Source organism: Mustela nivalis (assembly GCF_964662115.1).
Source record: "Mustela nivalis genome assembly, chromosome: 14".
NCBI lineage: Eukaryota > Metazoa > Chordata > Mammalia > Carnivora > Mustelidae > Mustela > Mustela nivalis.
Window position 1 is genome coordinate 10,033,985 of NC_139033.1, and position 14,919 is coordinate 10,048,903.

The 14,919-nt window shown below is 49.5% G+C and overlaps 1 protein-coding gene across 3 annotated transcripts in view; it reads right to left on the bottom strand.

Annotated features, from left to right (window-relative positions):
• RPH3A (rabphilin 3A) overlaps positions 1-14,919 on the bottom strand; it is a 255,224-nt gene that overhangs the window by 18,783 nt on the left and 221,522 nt on the right. For all 3 annotated transcript variants that reach the window (XM_082698404.1, XM_082698405.1, XM_082698403.1), the window contains 7 exons: positions 14,679-14,831; positions 8,995-9,081; positions 7,296-7,358; positions 6,154-6,393; positions 4,908-4,987; positions 2,129-2,203; positions 560-669 (listed from right to left, as the gene is read on the bottom strand). In XM_082698404.1, the coding sequence (XP_082554530.1) occupies positions 560-669; positions 2,129-2,203; positions 4,908-4,987; positions 6,154-6,393; positions 7,296-7,358; positions 8,995-9,081; positions 14,679-14,831 (808 nt within the window). The remainder of the gene's footprint in view (positions 1-559; positions 670-2,128; positions 2,204-4,907; positions 4,988-6,153; positions 6,394-7,295; positions 7,359-8,994; positions 9,082-14,678; positions 14,832-14,919) is intronic.

Below are 14,919 nucleotides of genomic sequence, written 5' to 3' on the forward strand. Positions count from 1 at the left end.
AGCAGGGATCTACTGATTGGGGGCTCGGGGCTCGATCCCAGGACCCTGGGATTGTGACTTGAGCCAAAGGCAGACGCTTAACTGACTGAATCACCCACGCACCCTGGGGTCTAACATTTAAAAGGAGCTTTGCCTTCTCTGTATGTTTTTATTCACAAGAAACATGTATTTGCTTATTACCTGCATAATTAAAAATGCAATTTAACAGAACACTGGAGAAGAATATAAAGAATATTAAATGGCATCAATATAGTGTTAAAAGAGGCTGATTAATTATTAGAACCATCTGTGTTTAGAACACTTAATTTTATAAGAAATGTTTGCACACATTGTAAATACACACACACACACATAAATACACATATGACCTGAACGTCCAGACACCATGATGTTAAGAGTTTTATCTGTATTTTCAAAAGTCTCTACCAGAAACATATGTTGTTTTTGTAGAGGTAAAAAAGAAAGAAAGGAACTTTGCAGATATATTTTCAAGAGTGGCCTCTGGCCCCTCTTCTCCATTTCCCCAGCCTCAGTCCCCTCCCCGACCACGCGCAGGTACCTGAGCGTTTTCCTCTGCATGTCGTCGTCTGTGATGCCGTGATAGACAAGGGTCTCATTCCAGACGGGGTTCCGGGTGTTCCGCAGAGTTTTCGTACGAAGCTTGTTGGACTAGACCCCAGAGAGATAGACAGACACCTGCCTTGGTGGGAAGCCAGCCCTGCAGCCCCATCCTTTGGGTTGACTTGGGGTAGGTGGGTGGGTGATGTAGGAGTCTGCTCCCCTTACAAGTGTCTGGGGACCCAGTTGCTCCCATGTATGCTCTCAGTGAGTGGAGGGCATACCCCATGCTGCTATAGCCGTCATCAGTAATGGGCACTGGGCCACCCCTCCCTCCATGTGCAGGGCCCTCTCTTTGAACTTTCCATTAAGATTAGAAAGCATGAGGGGGGAAAAAGTGATTTATAGGTCAGAAAGGCAGAAATAAAGAGTCACCCACTTATAGGCAGTGAAAAAACAATTTCTGGGACATACTGAAATGGTTTATTCTGTCTCCCCAAATAGCATCCTCCATGCTTAAAAGTCCTTAGAGGACAAGGTTTTCATTTTACTCTAAGAAAGACAACTAACAAGGCACTATATCCAGAAGAGGTGGCCTGGTAGCAAATCTAATTCATACTAACATGTAAATGACTCACTGGACACTTTGGCAAAGCCAGTTTGGATTTGGGTGTGAGCAAAGAAGAGAGTGTTGAGGAGAAGCAAATGTCACTGGCGGGTCAGAATGAATAGCAGCCAAACACTTCACAGTTTTGGCCATGTCCATGAAAGGGCCTCTCCTTTCTTGATCCAAAGAAAGAAAAGGGAGAGACAGTGTGTATGTGAATGCATACAAGCGTGTCCTCTTTGTGTCATGGGGCATTTCCTACTTGCATAGATTTTTAATGGCCATTCTCCTAAGATCATGCAACCAAGTGTATAGTCACCCTTGTTTGGGGGACATGCATGTCAAATTAACACAACAAAGCAGAAAATAAAATTCAAGAAAGCACCCTTTCATTTCTAGCCATGTGCTCTGAGTGGGTCCGTCCAAATAGAGGAGAATTAACTCCACTGTCCTTCCCCAGAGCAAGGTAGAGATACGGAGGTGAGCGAGCTGGCTGGGGAGAGAGAGGCGGGCGGGGCAGCAGAGCGCCTTTGCTCCGTAACAAACATTTTCTCAGGTGCTTAGCACTAGAGCCTGGAGAGAGTTATTCATTTCTCTTTGGAGAGGAGAAGCATTTGGATGGGACATAAAGTGGGTGGGGGAGGTGAGCCACGGTCAGCACTGGGGAGCCACTGAAGGTATCTGAGCAGGCGGATGGCCTAACTGGGGCTTCTGCTTCTCTCCTGGACTTCGGCAGCTCCCTGCAGCCCCCATTTCTTGGCTGGAGACATGGGCAGAGCACCTGCCCCTCGAAGGGGAATAATTCATGGTCTACCCCATACCCCTTGCAAGGACTTTGCCACTCAGGAAGGAGGGGCGTTTGGGGCCAGTTAGGGGGGCTATTTTAGGCTCTGATCTGGGAACCTTGGGTGCCTGCCAGGGCCCATGTGCCCAGTCTGCTGAGAGGTCCAGGCCATATGGTACCTTGCTGGCTCCCGGCAGGAGATGCAGCTTCACGTAGGGATCTGCCAAGCCGTTGGAATCCATGGGCTTCAGTCCCTGCGACAGAAAAGGCAACAGCATGAAGGGCCTTGGGAGGGCCTGACGCTCAGCTGTCACAGGCACAGCCCCTGGCATCTGTCCTGCCCATCAGTCCTCCTGTGTGCTTCCTCTTCCAAAGACAGAGGAGGGAAATGAAGTGTGCTGGGAAGAATGGTGGAATCAGGCAAACGGGGTTTGGAGCCTGGCCATGTTACTTCCCAGCTGTGTGACTTTAGGCAAGTTCCTTAACCTCTCTGAGCCTCATTTTCCTCATCTGTCAAAGGCGATAACAGTACCTGCTTCACAGAGTGGTAAGACTTAAACATGGTTCTACCTGTGAAATGCTGAGCCGAGAGCCTGGTGCACAGTGATTTCTGCATCAAGGCTGGACTGTTGTTCTTAGCATGGAAGGAAATGTTCCAGAACAAGGATGGGAGAGAAGGAGAAGCTGGGGAAAGGGGGCCTGAGTTCGGGCCCTGGCCCCATACTCATTTCGGAGACCTCAGTTTTTCCATCCATAAAATGGGGAACACAGGATCTGTCTGGACCCCTGCCTCCTGGGCTTGAATGAGTCTTGAGTGAGACACCATGGGGGAAGGGAGTTTTCCTGGGGTAGTAATTAAACTAGGCTTGTTAATATGAGCAAGACCCCAAATTCCTGGGGCCCAGACATACTCTGTCCAATGTCCTATGCTAGGGCTGGGCAGGTGTTCCCACCTCTAGGCTCCTGGTATCCTCTCTCATAGTACTAATCCCAAAGCCATGCATCTTTGTGGCCTCAGTTTCCCCATCTGTTCAGTGGGACTGTTTGCAGTCCCTGTTCATGGGGTTTTGGGGGGATTAACTGAGACCTCACCTGTGAAGGGTGAGTTCTGGGTATAGCACTACTGGGTGTGGACAATGGGAAGAGGGTGCCACAAAGTAGGAGATAAGCGAGAAAGCTGGCAGAATAGCCTCATGGGTAAGAGCACAGGCTCTTGAGCAGGACTTCCTGGGTTCAAATCCCAGCTCTGCCACTTCCTGGTATGTGATCTGGGCAAGTCACTTAAGCTCTGTGCCTCAGTTTTGTTGTCTGTAAAATGGGAAAGACGATAGAAACTTCCTCCTAAGTTGCTGTGAAGATTAAGCAGAATGAAATCTTCATGGAAAACCTATGATACTCAGGAAATGCCACAGCCACAGTTTCTTGGCCATTTCCCCAACATGAAGTTGGTGAAGGCAGGGCCCAGTTCTAGCTCATGCTAGGATCCCCAGCTTTTAGGAAGTGCCTGGTACAGAGTAGGCATGTAATGGACATTTCTGGAATGACTGCTGGGGATTGCCAAGGCTGCAAACTGGCAGACACCATGCTTTTAAAATCTGACCTTGAACATCTCTGTTCGAGGCGGCTCATGCCAGTTTACCAAAGCTAATCCCACAGCCGAACACCTCACACACTGCTCGTATCTGTCACCCGCCCAGCCCGAGAGCAGGTGGGTTTTCTGTACCCCGTCTTGAGGGGTGGTAATGGTGTGGCTTTCCCCCATGGCTGGAGCTAAAGGAGGGGACTGAATGAATGGGCTGAAAGCAAAACGATTACATCTGGGTGCAAATCAGCTCTACCCCTACCAGCTGTGTGACCTCAGGCTTTACTTTGCTGAGACTCAGTTTCCCCATTTGTACAACGGGGCTAATAATAGTCCCTACCTTCCAAGGTTTCCAGGAGGATGGCCAGAGCCAATGAATGTGCTGATCTCACTGTGTTGTTGGGGCATGTAAGCGCTCGCTACAGGCACTGATACGGAACAGGTGCTCAGCAAAACTTGCTGAAGATGTGCCCTGGGCATGTTGATCCAGGAGCTGTGCTAAGCTTTAGCCTCATTTATCATCCAAACCGGGACATATTATGAGCAAAAAGGGGAGCTTTTCATTATTCCGGCAGGGTCACAGGGATTGGCTAAGGTCTGTCCTAGGCAAGCAGGAACGTGTGATCGCCTTACACTTAATACTCTTATGGGAGAGGCACATTATTGTTCCGGATTTACAAACGGCACACTGGGGCTCAGAGAGATTGAGTAACTTTCCCCAAATCACACAGCTGAGAGCGATGGAGCTAGTGTTTGAACCCAGGAAGTCTGCTTCCTGAGCCCTGCTTCTGCTTCTGCATGTGCCAGGCTTGTAGCAGGGGGGTAGTGGGGTGAAGTGCGGGGGGGGGGGGCTCCAGTCAGTACTGGGTGCTGGCATCATCCAGCTCTCCTCGGGGTCCGGAGTTGAGTCGGATCGCTCCCCCCTGGAGCCCACAGCATGGAGATGGCCCAGTATCGGCAACAATGGGTGCCCCCTCCCCCACCCCGCCTCTGGCTGCTGCTCCAGCCCGACAGTCATAGGAGCACAAGGAGCCACTGGGTAGGCCTGTTAGCTACCAAGTCCGGCTGGCATCACTGCCAGGCAGCCCCTCTGCTTCAGTCCCTCCAGAGGCTGTGGACATAGCCTGGCCCATTTCAGCTCTGCCCTTGACTGGCGGCTGCCTCCACTCCCAGGAGGCAGTGACAGCCCGGTGAACCCCCCCCTGCACCCACCCCCCAAAGGAAATCCTCCAAAGGAAGCATCCATGGCTAATTCCTGCCCCTTTCTCATCATTGTCACTGTCACACATAGACAGGCCTGGTCACCCATGCCATCCCCAAGTCCCCGAGACATGCCTGAGCATTCGGAGAGGTCCCCGGCTTGGCCTCTCACTTACTTTGGCTTTTATGATGGTGCAGTGCAGGGAGCTATTGTCCTGGTCGTAGAGAAGGCTGAACTCCAGGGCACCCAGGGTGGCTGAAGGAGGCAGAGGCAGGAACCAAGAGAATATTCGTTCAGTCACTCGGCAAACATTTCCTAAGCACTTACTATGTGCCCAGCCTGGTGGAGGCACTGAGCCTACAGTGGGGAAGACTCGGTCCCTGCTCTGGATACCCCATCCTGGTAGACCCTCCTTTCCTTCGGAGCCCTCAGCACACCTGTGATCACTTACTCTCACTTGTGTGCAGCTGCCCAGTTACTGATTTCCCATCCTGCTAGACCGAGAGCCCCCTGACGGCAAGGGCTGTGACTGTCTCGTTCATTGCTGTGTCCCCACTGGGCACAGTACAGAGGACACAGTCGGTGCTCACGTAGTCACAACAGGAAGAAATGAGTCTGAGCATTTGCTTTTGCCTCTGCCTGGAATATTCTGCCATTTTCCATCAAGGAGAGGCGACAGGACGGGTCAAAGCCAGGCCGCTGAAAATGACCATGGGTCACTTCTTCCATCTGTGCCCTGTCTGTCCCCCTGACTAGGAGCTCTTGCAATGCTCCCAACCCCACAATACATATTAGATCCAGACACTCGTCCATCCATGTCTCCCTCCGGCACACAAAGGCCATAGCAGCTCTCCCTTGCTGCTCCGACACACCCAGGATGACTGTCACTGGGGTGTGTGTGTGCATGTGTGTCCCTAGGACTCTGGGTCTGAATGGGCAAGGCCTAGAACAGGCACTTTACAAGTCATTGAAGGGATGGATGTAGGAGGTAATGTCTAGGAATTTTTAAATTATGGTTAAGATATGACTTCTAGAAGATATACGTTAAAGAGTTTTAGAGGCTCTCAAAGTACATACATCTAGCTAGAAAGAAAGACATGAAATGCTGGGCCATGTGATATTTCCGTCTGACTCGCTGAGGAACCACCAAACTGAGCATCTCAAATACAGTCAAACCATATTCTTTAAAATGATGCAGACGGTAACTCTGATGTTCCGTGTTTATCACAATAAAAATACATATAGCATCTATTCTTTAGAAAGCTGATGTTGCTTTGTGAAGTTAGTAACACCAACCTGTATCTTTATAACTTGGTTGGTATGTTTATTAGGCTTGGCATACAGGGGCCTGTTCCTCTGCCCCCGGGGACGACACCCCAGAGTGACTCTCCCCAGACACTCCTCCCGTAAGTGCCACCTACTTGCTTCATCCGAATCGTAGCTGTTGGCTTCTTCCTCCTCCTCCTCCGGGGGTGGGGGCTGGCGGGCAGGGGCCACGGCAGGCTGGGGGCCAGCAGCAGAGGCTTGGGAATAGGGGCCTGGTGGGGGGCCCGCTCGGTCGTCCCTGGCGCCAACTGCTGAGTAGCCCCCAACTCCCCCTGTTCTCTCCTCCCGGGGGGGGGCAGTGGCCCCGGCATAGCCAGAGTCACCGGGAGCCACCTCTGCAGGGGAGATGGGGAGAGGGCGGGAAAGAGTCAGCTGAGTCTCTGTGCGGTGACATCAGCAACTGCTGCAGTGTTACCGCTAGTGATAAGCACCTACTGTATACCATGTGTTTGGCAAGGTACCAGAACCATGCAGCCCAGCCGTGGAGGATAGCCAGATCCAGCTGACAGGAGGCCAGGGGACCAGAATCACCCAGACCAGCCATGGAGGATCACCACAACCAGCTGACGGGGGACAGGGGTGCTGCATCATGTTATTCACGGGTCCTCTGAATGTTGCCTTTATCAAAACCACCTAGGGAAGCTTGCAAAAATGGGTTCCCGGGCCCCACCCAGACTCAGTAGGCAGTGCCATGGGCCTCTCTGCTGTGTGTCCCGGGGCAAGTTACTTAATGTCTCTGAGCCTCAGTTTCCTCACATGTAAAATGGGAATTGTAATACCTACAGGTGCTCAAAACTAGTAGCTCTAGCAACTGATATGAGTCATACTCCTCGTATGAAGAATCACCATCAGTTAGCATGATCCTAATCCGCTCCAGGCCATGGGCTAAGGTTTTATATGTCTTGGTTTGCTTAATCCTCCCATCGACTCTGTGAGGTTATGCCCATCTTAGAGATAAGGAAACAGAGGCTCAAGGAAGTTAAGTGACTTGACTGCTGGAGAGGAAAAGAGCCTGGATTTGAATCCAGGCAGTCTGTGTTCTTAACCACTGTATGTGCTGTCTTTTTCTAGCTATGTCATCTTAGTGAGGACCATCTAGAGTTTTGGAATTAGGAAGACCCCTCAGAGCTCATCAGATGGGTCTCTGGGCGCAGAGGGAGTGAAGGTCTGGCAGCCCCTGCTCTCCCACAGGAAGAGGGGTGCCCACTGGGCAGATATGGGAAGAAAGAACACTTGCCTGGTCTCTGATCTGGAAAGCGTCCTACGGGTCCAGGGCCGGGTTTGCTGCCTCCTGGAGGCCCTGAATGGGGAAAGAGAGAGCGACAGAGCAGACAAGGTGGTATCATTTGGGTGTTCTTCCCTATCCCCCTTCATTTAAGGACTGTGGACAGAGGCCTGGAGGCAGCAGGTGATGGCCACAGGCACCCAGGGATGCAAAAATGGTCCCACTGGGGGTCTCTGAGGTCAGAAAGATCTGGGTTCAAGCCCCAGTGCTTCCTTCCTGGGCCTCAGCTTCCTCCTCTGTGAAATGGCTGTGTCTCACCGACTGCTACAAAGTTGATAAATGAAATGGAATTGGAATTGTTGTGAGGTGATACGCAGGTTTATGCCTTGACTCCACCATCCACTACTATGGGATCATTCCTAGTCCAGTGGATTCTTTACAACTACATTTCCCATAGCATAGGATGCAAGGGAGAGCCACAGAACGGGGCTTGGAGTAATGTTGAAACAAGAAACAGCAAGAAAGTCATTTCAGTTCCCACTGCCTGTCAATACCAACTCCATCATGGAAACGTCTCATTTAGGTGCTACTTCGTCTCTAACACCTCTCTAACTTTTGTGAATTTCCCTTTTGAACAAAAAAGAACAGGCCTTGGGTTCAGACCCTTCGGCAGGCCGGCACACAGATAGTCTCACTGCGTGGTTCTATTTTCATCGCATTAATTTTTATAATTACCCCCTGCAATGGGTTGAACTGAACTCCCCAAAGGATGCTGAAGTTCTAACCCTCAGTCCTTCTGAATGCAGCCTTATTTGGAAAGAGGGTCTCTGCAGACGATCAAGTTGACATGAGGTCATCAGGGTGGGCCCTAACACCAGACGGCTATGTCCCTTAAAAAAAGGAGAGATTTGGACACAGAGAGGTACGTAGAAGGAAGACGGTGTGAAGACACAGGGAGAAGGCCACCAACCGGCCAAGGAAGCTGTGGGCCAACGGGAGCTAGGAGAGAGGCGTGGAGCAGGTTCTCCCTGAAGCCTCCAGGAGGAGCCACCTCTGCCAGCACCTTGATTTCGGACTTCTGGCCTTCAGAACTGTGAGACTATGAATATCAGTACTTTTAGGCCACTCTGTGCATGATGCTTTGTTAGGATAACCCTAGCAAACTGCTCCGTGTCTTTAGGACATGGGATACCGGGTTCTCACATTATTACAGGTTCCTCTTAAAATAACACAATGTTAACTGCACCAGACAGGCATTATTGCTACTGCTTTATGCAATCCATATTCGTATGGATTTTCCCATATTACTCATCTCTTTGGTCACCATGTCCTCCTGACTCTCACACTTCTGGGAGCGTCGGTCCCCAGCACTTCCTTGAGAGAGTCTGCGATACCAAGTTTTCTCCATTGCGTTTTTCAAGTGAATCGATTTCAAGAAAGATGTGAAGTAAGAGGGTGGCAGGTGCATGAGTTAAGGACTGTGAAAGGGAGTGACGGAGCCTGAAGAAGCCTGTCAATGCGGGTCCGCTGGTGCCCTCTCACTGTGCCCATCTGCCCCACCTGGAGGATTACTCGTGGTCAGGATCTTTGCAGAGCTGAGGGTTTGGTGGTGGCTGTGGCTTTGCAGAAAGCCGGGCGGGCTCTGGAAGCAAGGACAGGAGATACCGGGGTCCCAGCTGAGTGACAGTCTGGGTGGGCAGGCAGCAGGTACCTGGCTGTGTGGCCTGGGGCGGCGCGGGGCTCTGCATGGTGGCCGGGGCGGGTCTGGAGGCCTGCACGGAGTTGGCCCGTCGCAAACCTGCAGGGGAAAAGAAAGAACCTGTCTTGTTCTGCGCGTGCGCGCGCACATACCCGCACATGCGGACACAGAGTGGAAGCAGGAGGAAGCCTGGAACTGGTCTGCTGGCACGAGGCAATGCCTTCTGGGTTTGAACTGAGTGCAGACCCCCTCCTCCTCTCCGTGACTTCTCTCTGTGCAACACTCTGACCCCCTGTGCAAGTCACAGCAGTGACACGGGGGGCAAAAAGCAAAGGTTTCATGACGCTGTCTCCACCTGTGTGACCTTCTGCAAGTGTCTTGCCCTCTCTGGGCCTCTGTCTCCTGATCTGCAAAATGGGGATAACAGTACCTCCCTCCTAGGGTTGCACAGAGATGCTATGGTACAGTACAAGCAAAAGGCCCAGAATAGCACCTGGCATGGAGTAAGCTCTAAATATTATTATTGGGTTTTTTTTTTTTTAAGATTTTGTTTATTTGACACAGAGAGAAAGAGAGAGAGACCATAAGTAGGCAGAGAGGCAGGCAGAAAGAGAGAGAGAAGCAGACTCCCTGCTGAGCAGAGAGCGTGATTCGGGGCTCAATTCCAGGACTCTGAGATCATGGTCTGAGTTGAAGACAGAGGCTTAACCCACTGAGCCACACAGGTGCGCTAAATATTATTATTGTTGACTCTGGTCTCCATTTTCACACAGACCTAGCTCTGCCTCCAGCTTCTCATATAAACTGTGTGACTTGGGCTGGTCATCACCTTTTCTGAACCTGGACATGGAGGCAACAGCTCTGTCTATAGGATAATAATGACTTAACATTTATTTAATGCTTACCATGTTCCATGTTTCAGGGACTTTAAATATTACCTATTTAATCTCTATACCTCATGAAGTGGGTGCTTTATTATCTCCATTTTACAAATGGGAAAGCTGGACACAGAGGACTAAGGAGCTCACTAATGTCTCCTTATTGGTGTGGCAGAGCCAGGGTTTGAATTCAAGCATTTGTTCTCCAGATTCTGCCTGAGACCATCAGATGCTACTGTCTCCTGCGCAGCTACTGGGGGATCAAAGGGGATAATGTACATAGCAGTGCCTGTGTACATACAGCCAGCAGGTATGACATTTCTGGAAGAAAGCTCTGTCCTCGTGCATGTCACTGGTCTGGATCCCACCTTTCCTGAACTCAGCTCTTTGTTGCTGGAGGGGTGCTTGAATGCTAATGACAGCAGGTGATTTGCCACCTCTGGCTGGGGTCCTGCAGTAGCACTGTGGTTTGTTCATTTGGGTCCTTGTTCATTCATTTGTTCATTCATTCATTCACTCACTCACTTGCTCATTCAATGTCTACCAAGAGCCAATCCCTAGAAAAGATGGACAAAACCCATCTTAATTCCTCTAAGAGTGCATGGTCTGGAGGAAGGAGACAGACCCTGAGATAATGAGCTTATAAAACAGCAGTAATAGCCCACATTCACTGAGTGGTTCAGATGCGCCAGGCCATAAGCATCACTTTCTGGAACCCTCAGAACTCAAAGTCATGTGTGGTCCCCATTTTGCAGTAGAGAAAATGGCAGTTCAAGTGTGCCCAAGGTCACTTAGCTTGGAAGCAACTAGGACCTTCAACCACATTCGTCTGACTCCAAAAATAACCTGGGGCAGGTTATGTTATACCTGCCCCAGGAGGTAGAAAGTGAATAATCATGCACCCTGGGGTCCCACGGCATGCCGGGCTGTGTTCCGAGAACTTTACAAGGACCACTGTGAGGTTTCAGTTCACTTAACCCTTTACAGCAACCCCAGAAGATAAGACTGATTACTGCCATTCTTTTCATTTTACAATAATTGAAAGCTTGCTGTCTTTTTTTTTTTAAGATTTTATTTATTTTATTTGACAGACAGAGATCACAAGTAGGCAGAGAGGCAGGCAGAGAGAGAGGGAGGAGGAAGCAGACTCCCCACTGAGCAGAGAGCCCGATGCGGGGCTCGATCCCAGGACCCTGGGATCATGACCTGAGCCGAAGGCAGAGGCTTTAACCCACTGAGCCACCCAGGTGCCCCGAAAGCTTGCTGTCTTGATCTGCAAAATGGGAACATGCAGCTGGCAGGTGGTAGAGCTGAGATCTGACCCCACACAGTCTCTGTTCTGGTGTTTGTGCCCTTGACATTGAACTGATATGGCCATAGAGGTAAATAAGGAGCATCGCAGGGGATGGAGGCAAGAGGCAACCTTTGGCTAGGGAGACGGGAAGAGCTTCCTGGTGCAGGTGGAGTTTGGACTTGGAGTTTGGGCGTACCAACATGAAAGGACTATTGATGCCCAGACAAAATTCTGCAGCCTAAAGAAAAGTCGGGATGATTTTGGTTTATTCCAGGGCACTAACTCCATGGCCCAGATCTGCAAAGAAGGGGACACTGGGAGGTGTCAGGATTACTGAATGGGACATGCAGGGCTGACTTGATTCTTGTTGAGGATCTGGGACCTGAGTTGCAAGTCACCCTCAGAACTCCTGACGGAATTCCCTCTGGGGCTTAGTCTGGCTCATCACCGAGGGCTGCCGGCATGACTGCGCCTTTTACTACACAGCAAGGGCATCCGGGCCGCAGGAGATTGGGAAGGGTTGCAATCCTCCCTTCTGCAGACGGTACAAAGAGGTTAGGTAGCATGAGGTGGCTGGAGCAACAGGCCCCTCTGAGTAACCCCAGTGCCCCCAGCTAGGACTTGAGTCGCCATACTGTGGGATGTGTGAATGATATAAAAATATTAGATGCTGGCCCTTTGCTCAATATCCTTCTGTGGCTCCCTAGCTCCTTCAAGAAAACATCCAAACTCATATATGTAACTTTTCAGGCTCTTGAGCAATGGTTCTCAAACTTCGGCCTTCACGGAAACCACTGGAAGAGTTTCCTTAAGAAGTGCAGAGTCTGGTTCCTGACCCCAAAAGTTCTGATTTAGTAGGTCTGGAGTGGGGCAGAGGAACGAGTGCTTTTTAACACACACCCAAGGTACATGGATACACTGATCCCCTGTCTTCTACTGCTCTCAGGGAAAGAGATTCTGGCATTACTATGTTTTAGATGGTGACAAGCACTAATTAAAGCTGAGTGTCAGTCCTCTGGGAACTCAGAGGTGGGAGCAATGAACTCAGCTCAAGATGGGGCAGGTGGATGCTAAAGCTTCCTAGATGGCAGTAGCATTTACTCTGACTCTTGAGGGACAGGGGTTCAAATCTGGCTCAGGAGTGTTGTGTGACTGTCTTTTCCCTCAAGAGGAAAAATAATACAGAGGCTAAAAGCACAGGCTTCATATACAAAAGTTCACTAAAAATGGATCAAAGAAGGGGCGCCTGGGTGGCTCAGTTGGTGGAGCATCTGACTCCTGGTTTCGGCTCAGGTCATGATCTCAGGTTCGTGAGACTGAGATTCTCTCTCTCCCTCTGCCTCTCCCCACTGCACGCTCTTTCTCTCTCAAATAAATAAATAAATAAATATTTGGAGTAACTGAATATGACTCCCAAAACACAGAAAACAAAAGAAAAATGGGACTCATCAAAATTTAAAACTTTGGTGCATCAAAGGACACTATCAATGGGGTGATAGGGCAGCCCACAGAATAGGAGAAAATATTGACAAATCATAGATCTGCAAAGGGATTAATATCCACAATATATGAAGAACTCCCATAACTCAACAATAATAACAAACGTCCCAATGAAAAAATGGGCGAAGGGCTTGAACAGACATTTCTCCAAAGGAAATATACAAATGGCCAATGAACACACGAAAAGATGCTCAACATCACTAATCATCAAGGAAATGGAAATAAAAAATATGAGATACTCGTTCACATGCATTAGGATGGGTACACACATACACACACTACACAAATGTTGGTGAAAATGTGCAGAAACTGGAAGCCTGTGTATTTCTGGTGAGAATGTAAACTGGTGAAGCTGCTGTAGAACCAGAATGGATGGTTCCTAAAAAATTAAGCATACAATTACCATATGGTCCAGGTATCTCACTTCTAGGCATAGACCTACCCCCCCCCCAATTAAGAGCAGAGACTCAAATGGATATTTGCACATCAATGTTCATTATTCACAACAGCCAAAATGTGAAAACAACCCAAAGATCAATCAACAGATGAATGGATAAACAAAATGTCTATCCATGCACGGGGATCTTATTTAGCCTTAAAAAGGAATTCCGGGTTGTGATACATACCACAACATGAATGAACCCTGGACACAGGATGCTCAGTGAAAGAAGCCAGTCACAAAAGGTCACATACTATGTGATTCTATTTATATGAGATGCCAAGAATAAGCTAATCCATAGTGGTTAGTGGTTACCAGGGGCTGGGGGAAAACGGAATGCAGAATTATTGTTTAATGGGTAAAAGATTCAGTTGGGGATGAAATGGCTCTGCAGCTGGTTAGTGGTGATGGCTGCAGGACAGTGTGCACGCACTTAATGCTACTATTAAAAGTAATTAAAATGGTAAATTTAATATTAAGTGTATTTTACCGCCATTTAAAAAGATGCTTTCTTTAAAAAGCACTGTTAATAAAAACTTCACCTCCAGAAGAGAAAAACAAGCACAAGCTTTGATGTTGGACAGACATGGGTTTAATTTCCATTGGAACCAATGATTGGCTGTTTGACCTTGGCCCAGTGGCAGCACTTCTCTGAGCTCAGTATCTCCACTGAGACACTGAAGTCTTCATAACAGGGTTTGGGGCTGTGACAAGGATTAAAGGAGATGTATGAGAAGAGCTTGGGCCAACATCTGGCCCATAGTAAGTAGACAACAAATATCCCGTGATGTTGCAGAGCTGAGAAATCCTCCTTTCTCTATGAATCTGAATCACAGGTTCATTAGGGGGGTGTGCACAGTGGATTAGGCACAGGGTACGTGCCCAGCTCTCTTGCCAAGAAGAAGAAGAGGGACTATGGGTCTAAGCTGCAGACCCACTATTGAGGAAGAGAAGCCAGAGGTCAATATGGGACCTGAATATTCAGCCCACCCAAGTTTGGACACAGTCTCATGTCCTCGCTTAAAAAGGAAATGAAGTGGCTCTAAGGGATCCCACAGGAGGCAGGGAGCTTTGATCTCTCTCATCCAGCAGACATTTTTCCCAAAGTCCATGAATCAAGGACTCCCACCAGTGGGCACTCTTGGCAAATAAATCCCCCGCGAGTACAGCCAGAGGTACTGGGCACCAGTGAGCCGAGAGCAGTATGAGCGACATCCTGGCCATGCTGACCGACCCTGTCTCATGGACAGCAGAGGCCACTGGCCAAGAAAAATAAAGAACTTGAGTGGGTCTGTGAGAGGGAAGTGTCTCAACTCTGCTCAGAGACACATTGCATTTTCCTCAGGGCTTCCAGGGAGGAGGGCAAATCCTCCTACCTTTTCCTGAAAGTTGGCATTAGAGCAGGAAACAGATATTACCAAACATATCTGTTTAGAGGCAGAATTGTTTCTCAGTTGTCTTTCCAGCATCTAATGTGGTACGTAGCAGACGCTCAATAAATACAGAATACATGGACTAAAACACTGTCATTCCTTTGGATTCTCCTCATCCAGGAAGCCTGTCTGGATTTGCCCATGTCTCCTACCTGCTGGGTTCCGGCTGGAGTCGCCGGCAGTCCCACCGTGGCCGTGGTCCCAGTTCTCTGAGTCCCGGCTGGTTGAGCTCATGCGTGCCTCGGAGGCCCTGCGCACAGGAGGCCCATAGCTTCCTCGCCCGGGTGCGGAGGCTGGTTCAGGACCTGGAGGGGAAATCGCATGTTAAATGGAGAAAGGGCAATAGAGGGATCGGATAGAAGGATAGAAGGGCTCCTGTCCCAAAATACAAGA